The following is a 20,379-nucleotide window of genomic DNA, read 5'->3' on the forward strand; positions in this document are numbered from 1 at the left end:
TGTTAGTCGCACACACAGGGTGCGCGAGGTCCCTAACAATCTTAAAAAGGGCCTGTGCCTTGTTTGGGGCCTGATTCAGGAAGGATTCAAAGTAAGCCGCCTTGGCTATCTTGATCTGTGCCTTATATTTTTGTAAGGCGGACCGGAACACGGCTTTCTCCGAGTCTGAGTACCGTTTTCTCCATGCTCTTTCAGCACGTTTACAACCAAGTTTAAGCTGGCGTAGTTCACTCGTGTACCAAGGGCTAGCACGGTTCACCCTCCCTCGGGACCTCCGGAGGGGTGCCAATTTATCCAGCGAGCTCGTAATGGACTGGCTGAAGAGAGTATAACTCTCTTCAGGTGAGCCGCCGAGCTTGATGTCCTTCCCTAAAATACTCGGTAATGGAAAGATGTTGAGTATTCGAGACCAAGGTCTCCCTAACTTGGCTTGGGAAAGTCCAGCTTCCCGCAAGGTATGGTCCTCTAAACAAGGGAGAACATAATCAGGAAATGGTCTGTCCAAAACTGGCGCTTAATCTCATCCAAAAATACCCCTTGTGGAACTAAAAGATAGAGTAAAACACTTCCCACACTAGTCCCCACAATCCCAATACCCATACAACAACATGAAATAATGCTATGAAATTGAAATACATTACAACAAATAATAAAATAGCGAAGAATATATACATAACACAATAAAACAAAGTGAATCAAATCATTTAAAAATAGTTAACATAACCAATCATCTAATTTAACTAATTAACTTAAGAAATAGTTACCCATTTACAAAACAATTTCGTGATTTATCAATGTATTATTTCACATAATTAATATTTTAACTAACAAATTACATTTCAAAAATGAATTAAAAAATAGTGTCTTTTCCCATACATTTTTTAACCGGGACGGATAGGGTTCAGCTCTGACATGTGATTAAATGATAGCACAGTCTCTCACAGTGGTTTTCTCCATTTTCTTGTTTTTTCTAAGTAGAAGGCATCACAAATAGATGTTTCACCCATTTGCCTTTCCCATATTAATCTGATGAGGAGACACAAACAAATCTGACATGTCAAGAGCTACCATAGTAAGCTTAATATACCTCAATTCATGGATCACACTGCCTAAGTAGCAGGACAAACAACAATACCCTTACGATTAAGTGAGGCATAATTATTCCCCATACTGAGGTCCAAAGAGGAATTGGAGCAAGTTTTATGTGGTTCTCTACATAAGTAAGATCTGATACCTCTTGGAGGAAAGACTGAGGACATGATGGGTAACAGTCTAGTACTCATTTACAAGACCGATCCTCCTTCCGATGTAATTAAGAACAATCATGATTACCCCATATTGCTGCCCCCATGTCAATTGGGAGCCGTTTGTGCTTGTAAATTTCTAATATTAGTAAACCAGGTTTGATCTAAATATTCTTAGCAAAATAAAGAAAAACCCTTACAGAGTCATTAAAATAGAGGGATCTGTTATAGATGCAGTATAGCCTCGAACTATATGTATCAAATAGGATACCTAAAAATGGGAAGTCATTTACCTTTGTTATGCTCTTCCTATTGATGGAACTGGGTCCGATTTTTCCCTTTGGGGAACACGTCATATCATGTGTTTTCTCAATATTGATCTTGAAGTACAAATTATCCATGAACTTAACAAAACTGTTTGTAGGACATCTGAGCCCATCCTGGGAGGCTGAGATCAGAACGGCATTGTCTACATAGAGTAGAGGTGGAACAGGATTAGTTCCAACCTTAGGAAGGTCCTTGCCCTCCCACTAGGGGCTGGAGGCAGGTCGGCCCGTGCCCTTGCTGATGACAAGAGGGTCCCTAGAACCTTGGGGCATATTATCAAGCCTGTGCGATAAAATTATCGTCGCTTTATCGGCCGAAAATGGCCGATAAAGAGGCGATAATGGGCTTGATAATATGCTCTATGGAATTCCAATCGAAACCCATGTTAGATGTGAAGACATCTAACATGGGCTTCGATTGGAATTCCATAGAGCATATTATCAAGCCCATTATCGCCGCTTTATCGGCCGTTTTCAGCCGATAAAGCGGCGATAATTTTATCGCACAGGCTTGATAATATGTTCTCCTGTCCTTAAAATTTTTTGAGAAAGGTTAAATTCCTTTCTTGTAATCTGTGCAAATGAGTGCAAGAGGGGCTACATTAAAAACAAGCATTTGTAATGCAATAGGTCTCGCATTATAAAAGTTTGAGCTATTGGCATTGCTAATAATAATGCAACACCAATAGCTCAAACATTCAGTAATGCCAGACCTATTGCATTGAAAATGCTTAGTTTATCTTAAAATGGAAGATGGATTTAATAAATTTACGAAATGTGTAAAACTGAACTTGTAGTCTATGTAGGGTTTATGGAATGTATGCCATTCTTATGTGTGATATATCTATCTTAAAATCAATAATGAAATGTAAACAAAAATAAACAAAGTCACAATCCAAGGCAGCACACAATGTTCGAACCGCAAAGGATTTCCAGGAATATGAGTAATGAGAGACACCACTTTATCCCTCTCTCTTCTCTGAACAAAAAGGAAGGATTCTTCTGCTATTTCCTCATAGCAAACAATTCAAAGAAATAATATATTCCCTCTCTAGAGTACATCCTTGTTTGAATGTTCCTTTCTCTTCACCTTCTCTGCTCCATGCTACCCGTTATGTCAGTGGTCAGCTTTGCAGTGCATGCCCCCCCACCAAGCACTGATAAATTAAGTCCAATTGTAGATAACCATTGACAATGCAGAATGTTAGCTCGTGTTCAACTTAGTGCAAATGCACATCTGAATAACTAAGACTGTTGTTATTTAGAATTGGAAATGTTTCAATGGTGGAAATATGGGATGGTAGATTAAGCATTACTTCGGTCTGTGTAGAAGGGGTAGTGGTTCTTCTAGGTGTTCCAGTCACCCCTGTTATCCCCTTTAGGCCACTTTCTCCTAGAGTCTTGCACTCTGTTAGTCACCTACGCCCATCCCCATCTGCATGTATCTTCTTTCAACTCGTCCACTTCCATTTCCACACTCAACCCATCCACGAAACTGTAAATACAGCATTTTCTTTTCCTTTGGCATTGGCCATATTTGAACAGTTGAGTACCCTCTTCACATATTTTCCTACAGTTACAAAAGGCACACAAGTGACCATCATTGTTTGCTCAGCAGAGAGGGCAATGACTGGATGAGCATATAGGCTGTACACCTTTATGACTCCCAGAGAGGCACTGTGGGAAACTCACACTTCCTTCTGCCTCAACTTCAAAGCATTAAAGTGTGTCCTTCATAAAAACCCATCCACCCCCTTATCTCAACTAGACACGACTCACTTCACAGTATGCCTAATACAAGAGTCACACCTTGTATCAAACAAGAAGTCTCATGGTGAATTAAGGGAGCTTAGGGTAAGGAAGGAGTAACAAAGAGCTTGCAGTCACAAGGAATGCACGGACAGGACGAGGGAAGGCAGAGAGTGCCTTTGGAGAATCGAAGGATAGTAAAAGACGGACAGAATTACTGCACCCAGTAAAGAGACGGTCAAAGATGATGAATGCCTTCAACATCTCGTCTGTGGTACTATGTGCTACATAGATGCAATTTAAACCTAAAGTAATGGAGGAGCTGAGTTAGAAGGGCAGATTTGGAGTGTGAAAGGGCAGTGAGTACAGCATGACAGCCTGCAATAAACGACGCAACAGACTGAGAAGGAGTAGCAACGTGATGGAGGGACAGGCGGAAAAGAGGGCAGGCAGGGGCACGTTGTGTCCCCAAGGCAATGTGTTAAGTATGTGTACCAACACTCACAGTAACACAGTGAAACACCACAAAGGGACACTACAAAAAAGTTATTTATAAAAATATAAATCTCTTTATCTGATTAGGCAGAATCAAAACGACCTACCACCAACATACACAATAAGAAGTTGTTTTAAAAGCAAAGATTCTCTTGTGGGGTTCTTTGAAATGTTCTTGTACCAATAAATGTCCCAGCAACAGTAAAGGAACTTGGAGAGTCAGTCGGGCTATAGACTTGGTTTCCAATGCGGGGAAGTCCCTTTAAAACTGTGCTCCTACCAACCGGGCACTGGTGTAAAAGAACGCTGTCCTTCACGGATGTCCGTATGCCCCACTGTACTGGTAACTCAGAAACCTGTACTTTGTGACAACAACGGGACGCTGTCTTTTACAGGCGTCAGTATGCTCCGCTTGATGGATTTTTCTCAATAAGATGGCTCCGCTGCACTTTATTTAACCAAAAGGACGCTGTCCTTTAATGTAGTACCTGCTGTACTGGTAACCACAGAGAATGCTGCTTCTCAGGATCGCTTTCAATCACAGATGCCCCCGCCATACGAGTAACCAACACTGAGAGACCGCTCAGTCACTACAGCCCTGCCGGATCTCCACCCACCCCTGGCCTTGCACAGACAGCAGCGTGTCCGGAAGCGTATTACCTGAGTCTGCTTTTGCGGGGAGGGTTCTCCGGTGGGAGCCCTTCTCATCCGGCGGTGACGCGCTTGCCGGTACGGGACTTCCTTCCGGCGGCTTTCCTGCTCTCTGTAGTGGTGACGTCAGCGCAGGCATCCTGGTTACCAGGCAACCCTCCTGCTTCGCTCGCACTGCAACGTGGCTTCTCTGTACCGCAAACTCAGCCTCAGGCAGTCAGCGGTAAATGCGGGTGAAGTGCTCTCTAGGCTCACGGGCCGGTGGCAGTGATTCAAAGAGGACACACAGCAATCCTGGAGATCGGGGGTCGGTGGTGAGAGAATACCGGCCCTGAGTACTTTACTCCAGTCCTTGGCCGGCGGCGGTGAGACACGCACCGCTCTCGTTGCTTTTGGAGAGCGGGAAGGCGTGTGAGCCTGGCAGGCTTCACAGCGGCACCAGCGACGTCCTGGGGGGTACACAATTACCCCCACAGACAGCAGCAACAGCAGAGCACGGTACAGGGCAAATCACTGGAGTTCTTGGCAAAATACACTGACCATTGGAGTCGTGGAATTTCACTATGCAAAAGCCCAATAGACAGGTAAAAGCACTACTTTATTTAAAATATACCCTCTGCACCATATATCGAACACATAAAGACTGTCATTAAAGTGCCCACAGTAAAAACGAGTGATGCGCGCCAGCAGCCCACCTCTCTTTCCTTCTTTCATTTAGTTGCTTACCTGTGAAATGGATCCAAAAAAGAAGAAGCCCGCGAGTGGTGCATGCCACAGCGAGACATGTGGTTTCAATTATCGCGCCCGTGTCTGGGCACGATAATTGAAACCCCATGACGGCCGGTGCTCATAACAGACACCAATCAGCCATCGGCGGAGCAAAGCACCCACCTTTGGCCAATTGGGTGCTGTCTTTTATAAAAAGACACACGCAAAGGCCAATAGCCTGAGACAAAAGGAAAAGCACGCGCACGAGCGTGTGCGATTCCTAGGTCAGTTTTTCTAAATCCCCTCCAAGAGTTCTCCTGCTGCGCACTGCAACGCAGGCGCGAGACCTAAAAATGTGTGTGACCTCCTGGAATCTGTGCTGGGTTCGGAGAGTTAAATGAGCCCTCATCTGGATTTTAAGGGCAACCCATCCACTTAGGAGTTCCATTCATTCCTATAACATGTGCAGCCAAATAGCCAGGCTAAGATTGACCTGATGGCAGGGCTTGAAGTATTGTCATCTGGTTGCTCCAGATCTTACTTATCAGTTTCTGCTCACCCTTGGAGGGAATAGTGGCTCCCAGGGCCTGCTCAGAATTTTTTCACCCAACCAGGTCCAGCCCTGCCAGAGCTCTGACCCGGGGCCTGGTCAGAGCTTCTTAACCTGAGCAGGCACAGACACCAGAAATCTTCTTGGGCTGACAGGACCCCATTCTGGGCACTTTGGGACACGGTGGGCCATGGATGGGGGGCTTCAAGCCCCAGGCCTCCTGGAGCTCTGATCTGGGTCATGGTCAGAGCTTCCAAATGCAGAGGGGCAAGAGAGACCTTCCCTGGGCCAGTGGGTCACCATTCTGGGCACTTTGGGATACGATGAGCTGGGTAACCTGAGCCCAGAGTCAGATGCTTCCTCCCCCAATGCCTGCTGGAGCTTTAACTCGGGCTCAGTCAGAGCTTATTAACACGGGCAGGCAGAAGAGACCTTCCCGGGCCTGCAGGACTCAGTCCCAGGAAATTTGCAACACAGTGGACCGGGGAAGTGGCTTCCACCTGTGAGCCTGCTGGAGCACTGACTCACAGACCAGTCAGAGCTTTTGATCCAGGGCATGCAGGTTAGCCTTTCCCGGTCTGTGGGACCCTTTCCCATGCACTTTATGACATGGTGGGCCAGCGCACGGATCTCAGGACCCCAGGTCCTCGCCCTTCACCCTCAAGAGCATGACCCGTTCTTGTAACTTATGAACTCTGAGTGACAGAGGGAGACATTCAAGAGATTGTATCCAGTCATCTGGAGCCTTAGCTGGTCTTGAAGCTTCAGATAAGCACTCCAGAGCACCTTGGAATTATGAATACGCTTTCAGTTGAAGGAAGTGATGTGTTTTGTATATTTTAAGTGCAAAACGTTACCGGTGACGTTGGCATGGCATATTCTGCACCACCCATGTCGGCATTTTAATTGCCCCCTAAAAATAATTTTCCACAGCCCTATTATTAATGCCATTTCTGAGAATAGTGTCCCACTACCGTGGAGTGTTTGGAGACTAAACACACCCTCCAACTCTTGACTAACAAGAATCACATTATAAAGAGATGTAAGGGAGCACTTTTTTGTATCTCTAGAGGACCTGTGCAAAATTTCTGTGGTTTCTCTACAGGGATTTGTGTTTTACCTCATTGTTACAGATCTAAATCTCAGCAGGTCAACTCAGCTTTTCACCCTTCCAAGGCTGATTAAACATCTATCTAGAAATTGGTTGATTGGCTGAGGAGGGGGGTGAAAACCCCACTTACGCAGTAACCGCAATCCTTGTCAGGGTGAACCACAAAAGTCAATAAATTAACCTGATTTAACACACTGGTAGCTTGGTGCAAAAGCAGTCAGGCTTAACTATATAGTAGTTTGTGTACCCAGCACATGAACAGTGATAAAGTGAAAGACACCACCTGAAAAATCCCAAACCAACTTAAGAAAAATAGTGTACATTTAATAAATAAAATGCCACCAAAAATCTAATCAGTAGAACCAGAGATATTCAAGTTTAAAGTTTTAGGTAGATAGAGCGACTACATGCACACAGTGGTCATCCGGTCATGCTAGGCGGGAAGAAAGTCCAAAGTACAGGACAATCATGTCAAAAACTGGGCCCAGGTTAGTTCTTCTGAAAGAGTTATTTTCTGAGTCTGGCACGAAGAGTCCTGTTCTTGGTGGAGGAGCAGCAAGGAGCAGAGAGAGCATTGTGGGTGGCCGTTGTACTGCGAAAGCAGGCAGGTTGTCAGGGACTGTATTGTTGTAGCGCGAAGAGGCAATCAGGTAAAATGGATAGTTGTTGTTGGAGCTTTGCATTGGTAGAAACCGTAGGCTATTGTTACTGTAGCATGAAGTGCAGATCTCACGTTGTTGGTCATCGCTGGCAGATCTTCTCCAGAGCTTCATGCTGATGGTCATTCCAGGCAGCAGAGAATTGGCGTGAAGGGTCCCATTCTCAGTTGCGAAGAGCCCAAACTTCAGGGTTTCACCTTTCTTCAAAGAAGGTGTTCAAACTGGTTCTAGCTAGGGGGTCTAGGCCCTGGGGGGGCTCCTTTTGGGGATCAGGAACTCACTCCAACAGAAGCCAGCATGGTTCAGTCAGATCCAGTTGCAGGTCCAGGCAGGACAGGTCATCTAGGCACTTGCATGGAAGGCTCTGAAGCTTGTTCTGTCTCTGTAGCTCAAACAGGAGTCAATCAGGTCAGTCTGGGATGAAAGTAAGCATAGCGTGTCTTCCTTCTCTGTCCTCAAGCAGCAGGGCAGTCCTTCTTCTGTGTTTTCCACAGGCCCAGGAAGTTTTGAAGAGTGGCTGTGGAGGTCCAATATTTATACCTGTTGCCAGCCTTTGATGTGGGGGAACTCCCTATATTGCCCCCACCTCTGGTTCTGAAATGTTCTTCCCCTTTCCTGACATGACTTCAGGATATCTGTCGTGACAAAAGGCAGGGTAGGCCCAGAGTCAGATTCATTTTTGTATAAGGCAGAGTCCTTTAAAATGCAAGTGTGACTGGGTGCAGCTCCTCCCAGCAATCCGGCCAGGATGGCCCATCTTGTCCACACCTAAGCCCCCTTTTTGACACTGTCTGGAAGGGCTATACAAACTTCAACAGCAGATCTACTCACAGTCATGTGCACTAGGACACTCGCAGAAGGCACAAATAATTAAGACAAGAAAAGGACAACTTTTTAAAAGTTACATTTTCAGAATTGAGACTTAAAATCTGACTTTACCATTGAAAAGGGGTTTAAATTACAATTCATTTGTGTGGAAACAGAATATTTCAATCTGCTCCCAATCCAAAGTTAACACTTATTAAATGTAATAAGGCAATCCAGTATTAGTCAATGAGAGAGACAGGGCTTACAAGAAAGAAAAATGAGTTTTTTACTGCCAGGACATGTAAGACTTTAGCTCAATTCCTACTTTTTAAATGCAATTTAGCCTGCACCATGAGCCTTGAAGGGCCTACCTTAGGGGTTTCATATATATTTTAATTTATTTATTTTGACAGGCCAAAATAACAGTTAACAAGTGCACTGAAGGATGCAGTGGCAGGCCTGCAACATGCTTTAAAAGGCTACTTTAGTGGGTGGCACAATGAGCGCTGCAGGCCCAAAAGCAGCATTTAATTTACAGGTCCTGGGTTCATGAAGTACCATTTACTATGGATGTGTCGCAGTCCAAACAGTCTCATATTATAAGTAGGTTGAGAGATGCCTTTGGGTTGCTCCAGACTTGCAACCAAAGTTTCAAGGGAATTAGCCTGATGATATCCTCAATATACATCAAGCCAAACTCCTTATGGGACACAAAGCATGAGCACGAAGGAGGCTGAGATAGTACCCGTTTGACAGACATAGTTTTGCAGACTGCCTTATAATACCTCACATGCCCACACCGTAAGTGCCCACTGAGAAACATTGGTATTGTATTTTGACAATTAGGTTCAATGGGTTCCCCTCCCCAACCAGAGGTATAAAGCTGAAAAGAGTGCCATTCAACTGAACATATGTGAGGCATCTAGCAGTGATATTGCTATTCTAAGTTCCAGTTGAACCACACAATTTACTCCCAAATAGGGGAAGCAACTTACCCTTAAAAAACATGTCCATTGCAGTTAAAGGGTCTCACATTAAGCGTCTTACCACTACAAACCACAAAATGGTACTTATTATAACTAATATCCATCTCCAGATTAGTCATGACAGTTTAAGGGAATCCTTCTTCGAGAGGGGCGTCTGATGTGAGTGATGGTAGACCAGATGAGTCTGGCATCCTACAAGCATTTCAACCTATTCTTGGTGTCCCTACACAAAATCCATCTCAACGCACAACTCCTTCCAAAATTCAACTCATGCTATTCAGAGAGACTAGAAATTACACAGTAAAGGCGGCCTGTGCATGACAAAACCAACAAGTACAGTGCTGTCCTTGTGTAATAATCATCCATGTCACCTAAACCGGTGGACGCTGATATAAGTCATAATGTTTCAATGCACATCGTTAATTGCCTGATGAGGGAGAGAATAAGAAAGGAGAGACAAGGAAGAAGAAAGGGAAGGCAGGAGTAAAGTAGGTTGGAGGTAGAAACATAGAAATCTTCAGATTATATATCAGTTGACATCCCATTTTGCCTATTATATTATTATAATCATAGTTTTTTTAATGAAAAACCTAGGTCACAATATTAGTAAGACATTTATAGATTTTTCCATTCATTTTGTATGTGGGACAATATAAGTTTTTAAAAAGTGTAGTGATAAATATTAGTAAAATTGGTTTAGAAATGTCTCTGGGAGACATGTGGCCTGATTCACAAAGATTATACTGTGACGCAGTGGTGGCTGGTATGGAATGGGGTGGGGGGTGAGGTTAAAAAAAAGAACATTTCACTTACCTCTGCGCGCCTGCCGTCTCTCCATCAACTCTACTCCACTTCTCATCCCAGAAGCAGGAAGCACACAAGCTCCCCTAAGCCAATCACGACGCTGCTGTTACCAGCATGACAGCAGCGTTGTGATTGGTTTGAGCAGCCCGGTTCGGCATTCAGCCAGAGAGTGGGAGCCTGTGCATGTTCTCCATCCAGGCTATGCAATACAGCTGGGTGGAGTATGTGCTAAGTGTGCATGACTGTTTGGCTGACCCAGGAAAGCTGGCGAAACCGTCATGTGCATTTAAGTGCACCACCACTCCTCCTTCTGCAAGCTACGCCATGCCCCAAAACTGGCTTTAACATGGAAAAATAAAATTATAATAACATTATGTTCTTATAAATTTTCTTTTTTTGCACTACAGAATAGCAGTGGGGTGACACTCCTCCGCCTTAGCTGAGGAACCGCCGCTGATAGTGTGACTACTCTTGTAGTGCTCCTGAATTCCAGGAGTAAACCGGGAATAAATCAGGAGTTAGTCCTAGTATAATAATGAACAGTGTTCAATGCGAATAACTTTTGACACTATAGTACATTTTTTGTATTTAAAATGACTGCTGTACTTAATGGAAAGCTCCGGTATCCAAAATAGTATGATTTATGTCTGTCTTGCCTTTTCACAGGGAAATTCTGGTTTGGGATTCAGCATTGCAGGAGGAATAGATAATCCCCATGTCGGAGATGACCCTGGCATATTTATTACAAAGATTATCCCAGGGGGAGCTGCTGCTGAGGATGGAAGACTCCGGTAAGTTCTTCACAGCTCTTAAAGCTATGCCATAAAGGTTTTGGCCCTTATACGTCTTGCCAAATGTAAGTCTAGGTCCTACTCCAGTTGTAATAACCAGGGAGCTGCAATTGGCCCTTTGACATGCTTGTTATGTAGAATTGAAAGTTTGAAAGAGGATTGCTGATGCCTTCCACGTGAATGTGCTCCCTGTCTCACCTGGGGGGCTCGCGTGCGTCGCCGGACACTAAGGACCACATATTGTAGCAGTCTGGTTGCAAACCATAGTCACACATTAGGCGCCGTCTTTTTGCAACCAGTCTTTAATTTGCAATGTGACCTTTTATGTGGTATTACAAACCCTGCGGTTGCAGGAGGACTCAAAACAAACTATCAAATTAATATTAATTAAGCAAATCACTATTTGAGGCTGCTGTAATTAGTTGCAGACACTCTGATGCTGGCCTGCAAGGGTCAACAGAACACAACCCAGACATCTGCATTCCAAATTGGGATTTTCCTAAGCAACCTGTGTTCTTCAAAGGAACCAGTGATGCTTTAAAAAATAGTTAATTTTGACAACATGTTGGGGGAAAGCAGGCAATGTTCTCCAGCAGGGAGCAGGCAATGGAAGCCACTACCTGCACACTCCGAGTTCACTCCACAACAATGACAATTTTTTTTCTGCAAATCTGTTACTGTCTGCTTTGAGGCATCTGTACCTGTTTAATGATTTGCGACCACAACTGCAGTTGGAAATCATTGATATACAGCAAACCAAAATACAATTACGAGAGGACAGCCCTTCCACATTGTTCTTAATGGCAACTGGGTATTAGTTGGTAAATATATTTTGTGAGTAGAAGATGCTTTTCATTTAGCAAAATAAGTTTAATAGATACCAAAAATGCATTTTAGTGTCACAAATCTGGATTCAGGCAGAAATGTGAGTTTCCACCCAAATCTGGACTAGAAATGATGTTTTAGAAACCTGAACTGCTGCTATTTTACTCTGCACATTGTGAAATGTTTGCCAGAATATATCTGAGGAAACGTGTGGATTGTGCAAAAAACCTATCGAAATTATGGAACCTCACGGTATCCATTTATCCGGGTGCATGTTTACTCAAGTCATACCCCCCCCCCCCCCGTGAGATAGCCACATATGTGTATATACCCGGAGCAAATCTCTCCTGAAAAATGTGCCTATGTCGTTGTGTTAATCTGGTAGTAAGGGCCATATGTATCAAGCAAATTAGCATTCGCAAAGGGCCCTTAGGGCATGTATGTGCGCCATATGCCCACACATGTCATTTTCAGGGGTGCAGCAGGGTGTTCTTGTAACACCCCTGCACCCTTGAAAATATTTCTAAATTGCGATTAGCAAATTGCTAATCGGTAATTTCCCCTTCATTCCTATGGGCCTCCTGGCCCATAGAAATGAATGGGAAATTTGCGATTAGCAATTTAGGAATGTTAAGGAATCGCTAAAAAGAAGCGATTTCCTACATACATACCATTTTGCGATTTCTAAATAGTGATTCCTTAAAAATCGCATTTAGAAATCGCAAATGGTGATGATGATACATATGGCCCCATATGTTTTGTGTGAAATGATAACTAAGAACAAATGAAGATAAATGAAAAATCCTTTGGCAACAGAAAAATACTGAAAGAATATGATGTTCGAATGGCTAAGGAAAAAAGAGACGAATCTTTCAGTCATCAAATCACACCTAAAATAACAACAAGGTCAAACAAGGTCACAGGGAGAGAAACTTGATGCCAGGATGCATAGAATGAAGTAATTCAAAAGATCACTGTGGTTGTTACTCATAGCGGCTTGACTCATTCTCTACAGGAACGCAGTTTTAGGGCGCTTTTATGGTTCTTCAGATATTTCTCAACCATTAAAGGGGGAGGGGTCTGAAGTTGGCACAATCACTTTCATCTAACTATATATAAACGAAATATTTTTGTAGATGTGTCTGAACTTTATAGAGACTCGTCCTATTTCTGATGACTGATGTTGAGGCTGACACTAGGGCGGCACATTAGGATAACGGGCGGATCGCCATAAACCCCTGCCCGCTACTAATTTCCCCCCCAACACATTACCATGGCGGGGGGGGGGGGGGGGGGACCATGACGGATGGGAAGACCGTCCGCCTGTTTTCCGCCGGTAGGCAATCCGCCCAATTGCCTACCAGGCGGAAAAGCAGTTTACATGGTGGTGGTGTCTGTTAGACACCGCCAGCCATATTACTATGAGGGCAGAAGCATGCTAGAAAATTGTTTCTTGCTAGAAATTAAGGTAACTCTTCATGAGATCACTGAATGGGATACTTGGGGCCTGATTATGATGTCGGTCGGGGTTGCCTCTGACCGAAATCTCTGCGGTTTCGGAACCTATGGTCGGAGGTCCGATACCGCACTACTGATACGACCACACAACTCAGCGGTCGGAGGCTTCTAGATCGACATCCAAATGAGGCCCTTGGTATTTCTCTACAGCCTTTCAGGCTTCTCATCATTGGTATGCTTACAGTTGAGCTGAGTGGGGGAATTATTATGCCTTCACCCGCTCTTGCCACTGCACCACCCATTCAGGTTGTGGTGGTGCACCCACTTATCCCTGCATGTAATTAAATAAAAAAACACATATTTAAGCCTGTGACTCACCGTTCTTGGATGCCGATCATGCTTAAAAATGTCTCAATGGCTACAGCTTCACATTACATTTTCCCCGTCTCTACGCCAGTGAATTAGTACGCATGCAAAACGTGCTGACCATGGCAGCACGCTGCAGGGTTTTCTCACCAGGGCTGGCACCATACTAGGTATATAAATAAAGTGCAGCTAATTCAGGGCAAAAATAAAACTGCTGAAGAGGCAGAAGCTGTGAAAATATGGCCCTCTTTATGCAGCAAACTGCGTGTGTACTATTTTTTATTGCATTTTCGAAGGTTCTTCAGTTAACAACAAACAGCAAAGCCTTGGTGAAATTGAGGATTTTTTTTGTCATGCAAAATACATATGGTTTGTTAAAAATTATGCATAGTATTTAAAATATTGTGCACGGTCATCAATATTCTGCACGGTCATCGGCACCGAAATTTTACATGAGGTATGCTCTCATCAGATCATAGTCACGCCAGACACCTGTTGAGTGCATTTTTCTTAGGTGATGTGGAGAATGTTGATCATGTAGCACATGCTGCTGTGGCACAAGTCACGTTTAGGAGTTCCAGTGAGATATCGTCAGCTCGAACCTGTGTCCCTTAGCAAAATGTACATGGAGACATGTAAGCAGGAGTACAACCGAATTATCCAAAATATGTGCACTGGGACTCTCCTAACCAGGTCCCGGTGCATCTGCTCTAAAGCATGTCAACATTGGTTATATTCCTAATAGGCCTATTTAACTTACCTAGTTGCTAGTTACCTATATGCTAGTATTCTGTATTGCTCCTGAGGCGTGAGCCGGGAGCTAGGGAGGTATCAGTGAATTTGTACTCTGTTTCTAGTTTTATTACCTGTTATTGTGCTATTTTAGGTCCGGTGTGCTGCGCCTAAATAACGGAGGTATTTGCATCAACTTACCCCGTTTTTTAAAAGTACCGATTTTATCAATTGACCCCCTTTGTTTTAACACCGACTTCCTGGCAGGAGGGGCAGGCTGAGTCACGAGCTTCTAGCCCCTAGCCTAGCTTCAAGGGTGGAGACAGGGAGGGGAACTGCGTTCGGACGCTCGCCGGACGGCCGCCATCTTGTGGTGGGCCAAGGCCGAGCAGTCTAGTCTTTCTCGTACCCTGTCCCCCTGGTGCATAAAGGTCGCGATGACGCGACCGCGCAGCGGGCGCGCCGAAGGAGCTCCAAAGGCAAGCCCGTCTGCGCCCGTCCGAGCCTGGCCCGGGCCTAGGGCCACGCACTCTGCCGGTTGCACCAGGAGAGATCTACAGAGAGTGACATATAGTCCAGAAACATTGCGAGACTTAATGGGACCAGGGAGACAACCTAGCTGTGTTGTCCTAAATCTGAATAAGGACCAACCTTTAAGCCCACATGCTTTCTTAGGCTGCACGAGAGCGATCCCTGCGGTATTAATGTCCCCCATTAAGTTCTCATCCAGAGCAGATCGAGGAAATCATAAAACTGTGGAATCTACCTTTGAGTGCCTCCTGGTGAATGCTAGATCGTTGGTAAAGCACAGTTTGGAGTGTGCGCTGTTAATTCAGGAAGAAAATATTAAAATCGCTTTTGTGACTGAATCCTGGACGGAGGCTGCTTCCGGCCCGGACCTAGTTAAAGCCACTCCCCCTGGTTACCTTACTTTTACGAGAGACCGGCCACTGAGGAAAGGTGGAGGTCTGGCAGTTATTTATCATGACTCTCTTAACGCTCTCTTTCACCCATTAATTGTGGACGGCTGGAAAGCGGTAGCTTTTAACTTTACTTTAGGCAACCATCATTCATTTAATGGATGCTTAGTTTATAGACCCCCTGGTTTTAAAAACATCTTCCTGAACTCTGTAGGTAGTATTCTGGAGGAGGGACTGTGCTCCAAGGACTTTACGGTCTTGGGAGATTTTAACTTCCATTTAGAAAACCCCACGGATGCAGACACCAATGCACTTATTGACCTGATGGATGGGGCCGAGCTTAAACAACTGGTTAGTGGTCCTACACACAAGGCCGGCCATACCCTGGATGGGATTTTCTCGAATCACCCCACTCTGGGCTTTACTAAATCTTTACCACTCACCTGGTCGGATCACAGGGCGCTGCTATTTGTCATCTCTGTGCCTAAATCCCAAAGTGGGGGGTGCCCATCTAAAATGGCCAGGGTGTGTAGGGCCTGGAATAAAATTGAGGGTAGAGCATTGGAAGACTATTTGCTTTCCTCAAAGGAGCCCCTTCCATTAGAGGTGGAAGCAGCGGCGCTCGCCCACACTAGTTGGATTGATAAAGCGTGCAATTTTCTCGCCCCACCCAAACTACGCCTCCTGGCCAGAGCACGGCCTTCAGCACCGTGGTTCTCGAAGGAACTAAGAAACCACAAGTTGGAATGTAAAAAATTGGAAAGGGTCTGGCGGAAGGAATATAGGGAAAGTGACAGAAGTCGTCTGAAACTAAGTCTCCTAACATATAAAAAAAATGGTGGGGAAGGCTAAACAAGAGTTCTATACCAACCTTATAAACTTGGGTAAGAACTCGGCGAAGGAACTATTTACGACGGTGGCAGTTTTGGCTGATCCGGCCCCCGCGGCCATTCCCGCAAGTTCTGAACTATGTGAAGATCTTGCCAGATTCTTTCAAAGTAAGGTGGAGACGATTTTCAAAGCCTTCTCTAAACTGGAGAGATTGAATAGCCAGGTGGCCTCCCCAGAAATTGTTATGCAGTCATCCTCAGGACATAACCTTGATAGCTTTTCGCCAGTAAATGGTGATGAAATTAGGCGACTATTGTTAGCAGCAAAATCAGGTGCCCCGTCAGACCCGTGTCCGGTGGCTGTGATGAAAATGGCCCCAGATTTGATAGTTTCATCGCTGGTGACCGTTTTCAACATGATGCTTCGGACAGGAGGTTTTCCAGCTTGTTGGAAACAAGCATCAATTTTGCCACTACTAAATAAACCTAACCTGGATATTAGGGACCCAAATAGCTATCACCCTATAGGAAGGCTCCCATTACCAGCTAAATTATTAGAAAAGGCGCTGAACGCTCAACTAAGCTCCTTCCTGGATGCTACTCAATCTTTTGACCCCTCTCAACATAGTTTTAGACCTTACCATAGTACGGAATCCGCCCTCATTAAAACAACTGAGGAGATCAGAGCGGTGGCCGATGCGGGAGGGAGGGCAGCCCTGGTGCTGCTGGACCTCTCCGCGGCCTTCGATACGGTCCACCATGGGATTCTACTTGACCGTTTGAAGGCCCACGGAGTTCAAGGGAAAGCACTTGACACACTTAAAGCCTTCCTGTCCGGCAGAGTCCAGAAGGTGGCCTTGGTAGACTACGAGTCAAAACCCTTTATCCTGCCCTGCGGAGTGCTCGTCCTTGAGCCCTACGTTGTTCAACATTTACGTTAGCTCACTGGCGCCAGTAATTTGGGCACAAGGGTTTGATCTCACATCTTATGCTGACGACAGCCAGATTGTGGTGTCGGTATTACCAGGGAGGTAAGAAGAAGCAGCTAGGAATTTCCAGGAGTGTATGCTGGCGGTTGGGAACTGGATGGCAGTTAACTGCCTTAAATTGAACTCGGCTAAAACCGAAGTTATAGTGTTTGGTTCAAACACCAACTTCTGGAGCCCAAGCTGGTGGCCAGACCAGATGGGCAATGCCCCCACCCCAGTAGCGAAGGTAAAAAATCTAGGGGTGTTGATCGACGATCAACTTACCTTTCGTCCTCAGGTCAGTGCTTTATCTTCTTCGGTGGCCTACCTGCTTAAATCCATTCACAAGATCCTTCCATTCATCCCCGACAGTGACCGGAAAACAGTGGTCACAACGCTGGTCATGGCAAAGTTGGATTAATGCAATGGTTTATTCCTTGGTGCCCAACAGGGGGTACTTAACAAATTGCAGGTACTCCAAAATGCGGCGGCAGGCTTATTTTGGGGATCCCTAAATTTGTCTCCGTGTCTCAGGAGCTGGTCAAGTTGCACTGGCTTCCAATGCGAAAGAGAATTATTTTCAAAGCCCTATGCCTAGTTTTTAAGTCCTTACAAGGCAAGGGACCTTTATTCTTTCGGCGACACTTTTGTTGGTACCGTCCGACGAGAAATCTTAGATCAGCCGACATGGGGTTGATTGTGATCCCTCGTTTTAAGAGGACACGGTGGGGAGGCAGAAGCTTTGTGCTGGGCGCAGCCAGAGCTTGGAATGCCTTGCCCCACGCTCTCAGAAAACTGACGGACCTCATGGCTTTTAGAAGAGCATTAAAGACATGGTTGTTTACCATCTGATTCCCTAACCTGCCTCTATCTCAGGAGTAACACTTAGCGCCATGACACCTACGGGTAACAGAGCGCTGTACAAATGCCCAAAATAAAATATATGGTAAAAAATGTACCCAGGATATGAAAGTTAAGTGTCACTGCTGGACTGCAGCTCGTATTGTGCTACCACTAAAGGTACAATACAAAACCTCTCAAAATAAACTCTTCTGACAGGCCTAGACTCTCCTTTTACATATTAATAATTTATCCTTAAGTAAGCCTAAAAGGCCCATAGGTCAGGTTTCATGGTATTTAAAAGTAGGGCATGGAAAAGTTTAATTGCATCTCATTACAGTGAAAAGGACTAACATTTTGTTTTCACTGTAGTTGGGTTAGCTGTTCTATAGGAAAGTATTGGGAGTTAATATTTAAACAAAATAATGCTATCTCTGCCTAGGACCCAGATACAGTTACTTCTTGGACTTTTTAAAATATTTATTTCAAAACCAGTTCCTTGGTTGAATCGGATTTTGTGCTAAATATTTTACAAAATGTACCTTTATAAAAGTCTTGTCTTGCCTGCCAAAAGCCCCTAGAAGCCCATTTACATGAGCATCCACCTGTCACCCAGGGGTTGAATAGCTGAGGGGTGTACTTTCTCCCAGAGCTGAGACAAAGGGTTTGGGTGTGGGGGAGTTTCTTTTCCTCTGACAGGATTGTCACCTGGGAATTGCCCAAAAGCAGCCTGCCTTGTCACAGGCAAATGTAGATCAAACCTGGACCTGAAACCTCAGTTGTACTCCTAGCTAGCCAGAACTGGTTTTGAGTGACCACAGAGGAAAGTTGGCTCATTTACCAGGCCACACCTCTAAGGTGGACACAGGAGCTCTACACATGGGAGCAAAGTTTCTGCCATCTTGGTTTTAGGTATAGAGAGTCACTTTGGAATGTCTGCAGTGGCGCTCACAGGAACTGCTGCAAAAGTGGATAGTCAAATGCAAAAAGAATAATTGATGGACAGAATGCAGAGCAATGTCATACATTTACCCCAGTACAGAGATCTGGGCGTAAATCCATCGATTTTGTGCTTACCTTGCCATTCCAGTTTGGACCCAGCCATAAGTAAATCAGTCTTGACCCTGCGCCCAATGGGAACAGTCCAGCCTGAACTGCCAGGCCAGGTCCTCCCTGGACTGGAAACAAGCTTCCTAGGACCAGTTTCGAGCTTTCAGCCCTCATCAGCTAGGATAGCTTGACTCCTGTGGCATGAAGAGCACGGGACCCATGTCTGGGCATACCCGTCCCACTCGGTGTGACAAATGCAAAAAGAACAATTGATGGACAGAATGCAGAACAATGTCATACATTTGTATTGTATTTGTATTTGTATTGTGTATTTCTAAAGCGCGACTATCGCTCCGAAAGGAGCATCCTGGCGCTAAATAGACAGTGTGCAAAAGTAAGATTAGGGGACTAGATGAAAGTCATTACATGATCATCTGGGAGGGAGTAGATCCATGTTTTAAGCTGCTTTCTGAAATGGTTTTCCTGAGTTAGGGATCTGAGATTGTTGGGAATTGAATTCCAAGCTTTGGAAGATAAGAAGGTTGAAGACTTGCCTCCTTTAGTTTTATAGTTGAATTTCGGTAACTTAATCAAGTTTTGACCTGAGGATCTTAAAGTCCTTGAAGGATTATAGTGGGGAAATCGTCTAATAAGGTAGGTCAGGCCGGTGCAATTGAATGCACGGAAGGCTATGATTAGGATTTTGAACAATATTCTTTTGGGTAGTGGCAGCCAGTGGAAGGTTTTCAGGGCGGTCGAAGCTGACGATCTCCTAGGTAACTTGAGAACAAGTCTGGCCGCTGCGTGCTGTACGCCTTGAAGCTTTTTAAGAGTGGCTTTTTTTTTTAACACTGCCATAAAGCCATTGCAGTAATCAAGACGTGCAAGGATTAAGGCCACTGCCACTGCCTTTCTTGAGTCTATGGGTAAAAACGCAAAAAAAAAAATTTCAGTGATTTAATAATATTGAAACAGCTTTCTGCAACATTCCTAACGTGCTGGTCAAAGGATAATTCGGCGTCAAATAGAACGCCCAGATCCCTGGCTGATACCACTGCTTGAGGGGGTGCAGGGGAGTCCTCAGGCCACCATTTGCTGGGACAGAATTGGGGGGTTTTCCCCATAGGGAGAATTTCTGTCTTATTGGTGTTACATTTAAGATGGTTCCGATCCATCCAGCAGAAGACATCCCTCAGACACTTTTGTAAATTCAGCTCGGCATCTGTGGAATTGTTCTCCAAGGGAACAATGAGCTGAGTGTCATCGGCATATGATATCACTAATATGCCATATGACTCAATTAAAGAGATGAGGGGGATCATATAGATGTTGAACAATAACGGGCTTAATATTGAGCCCTGAGGGACTCCAGAATGTACCTTTTTCTCCTTAGAAAGAAAAGGGCCCAGGGAGACAGTTTGGCATCTGTCTGCCAGGAAGGAGATTATCCAATCTAGTGCTACGTCTGTAATTCCAATGTCCCTAAGTCTGTCTATTAGTATGGGGTGG

General features: G+C 44.8%; 1 protein-coding gene across 1 annotated transcript in view; it reads left to right on the forward strand.

Annotated features, from left to right (window-relative positions):
- Positions 1-20,379, forward strand: part of LOC144773448 (disks large homolog 2-like) — an 843,812-nt gene that overhangs the window by 287,038 nt on the left and 536,395 nt on the right. Inside the window, exon 4 of the mRNA XM_078658478.1 lies at positions 10,757-10,881. Coding sequence (XP_078514604.1) covers positions 10,757-10,881 — 125 coding nt within the window. The remainder of the gene's footprint in view (positions 1-10,756; positions 10,882-20,379) is intronic.

This window comes from Lissotriton helveticus, chromosome 8, assembly GCF_964261635.1.
Source record: "Lissotriton helveticus chromosome 8, aLisHel1.1, whole genome shotgun sequence".
NCBI classification, from domain to species: Eukaryota; Metazoa; Chordata; class Amphibia; order Caudata; family Salamandridae; genus Lissotriton; species Lissotriton helveticus.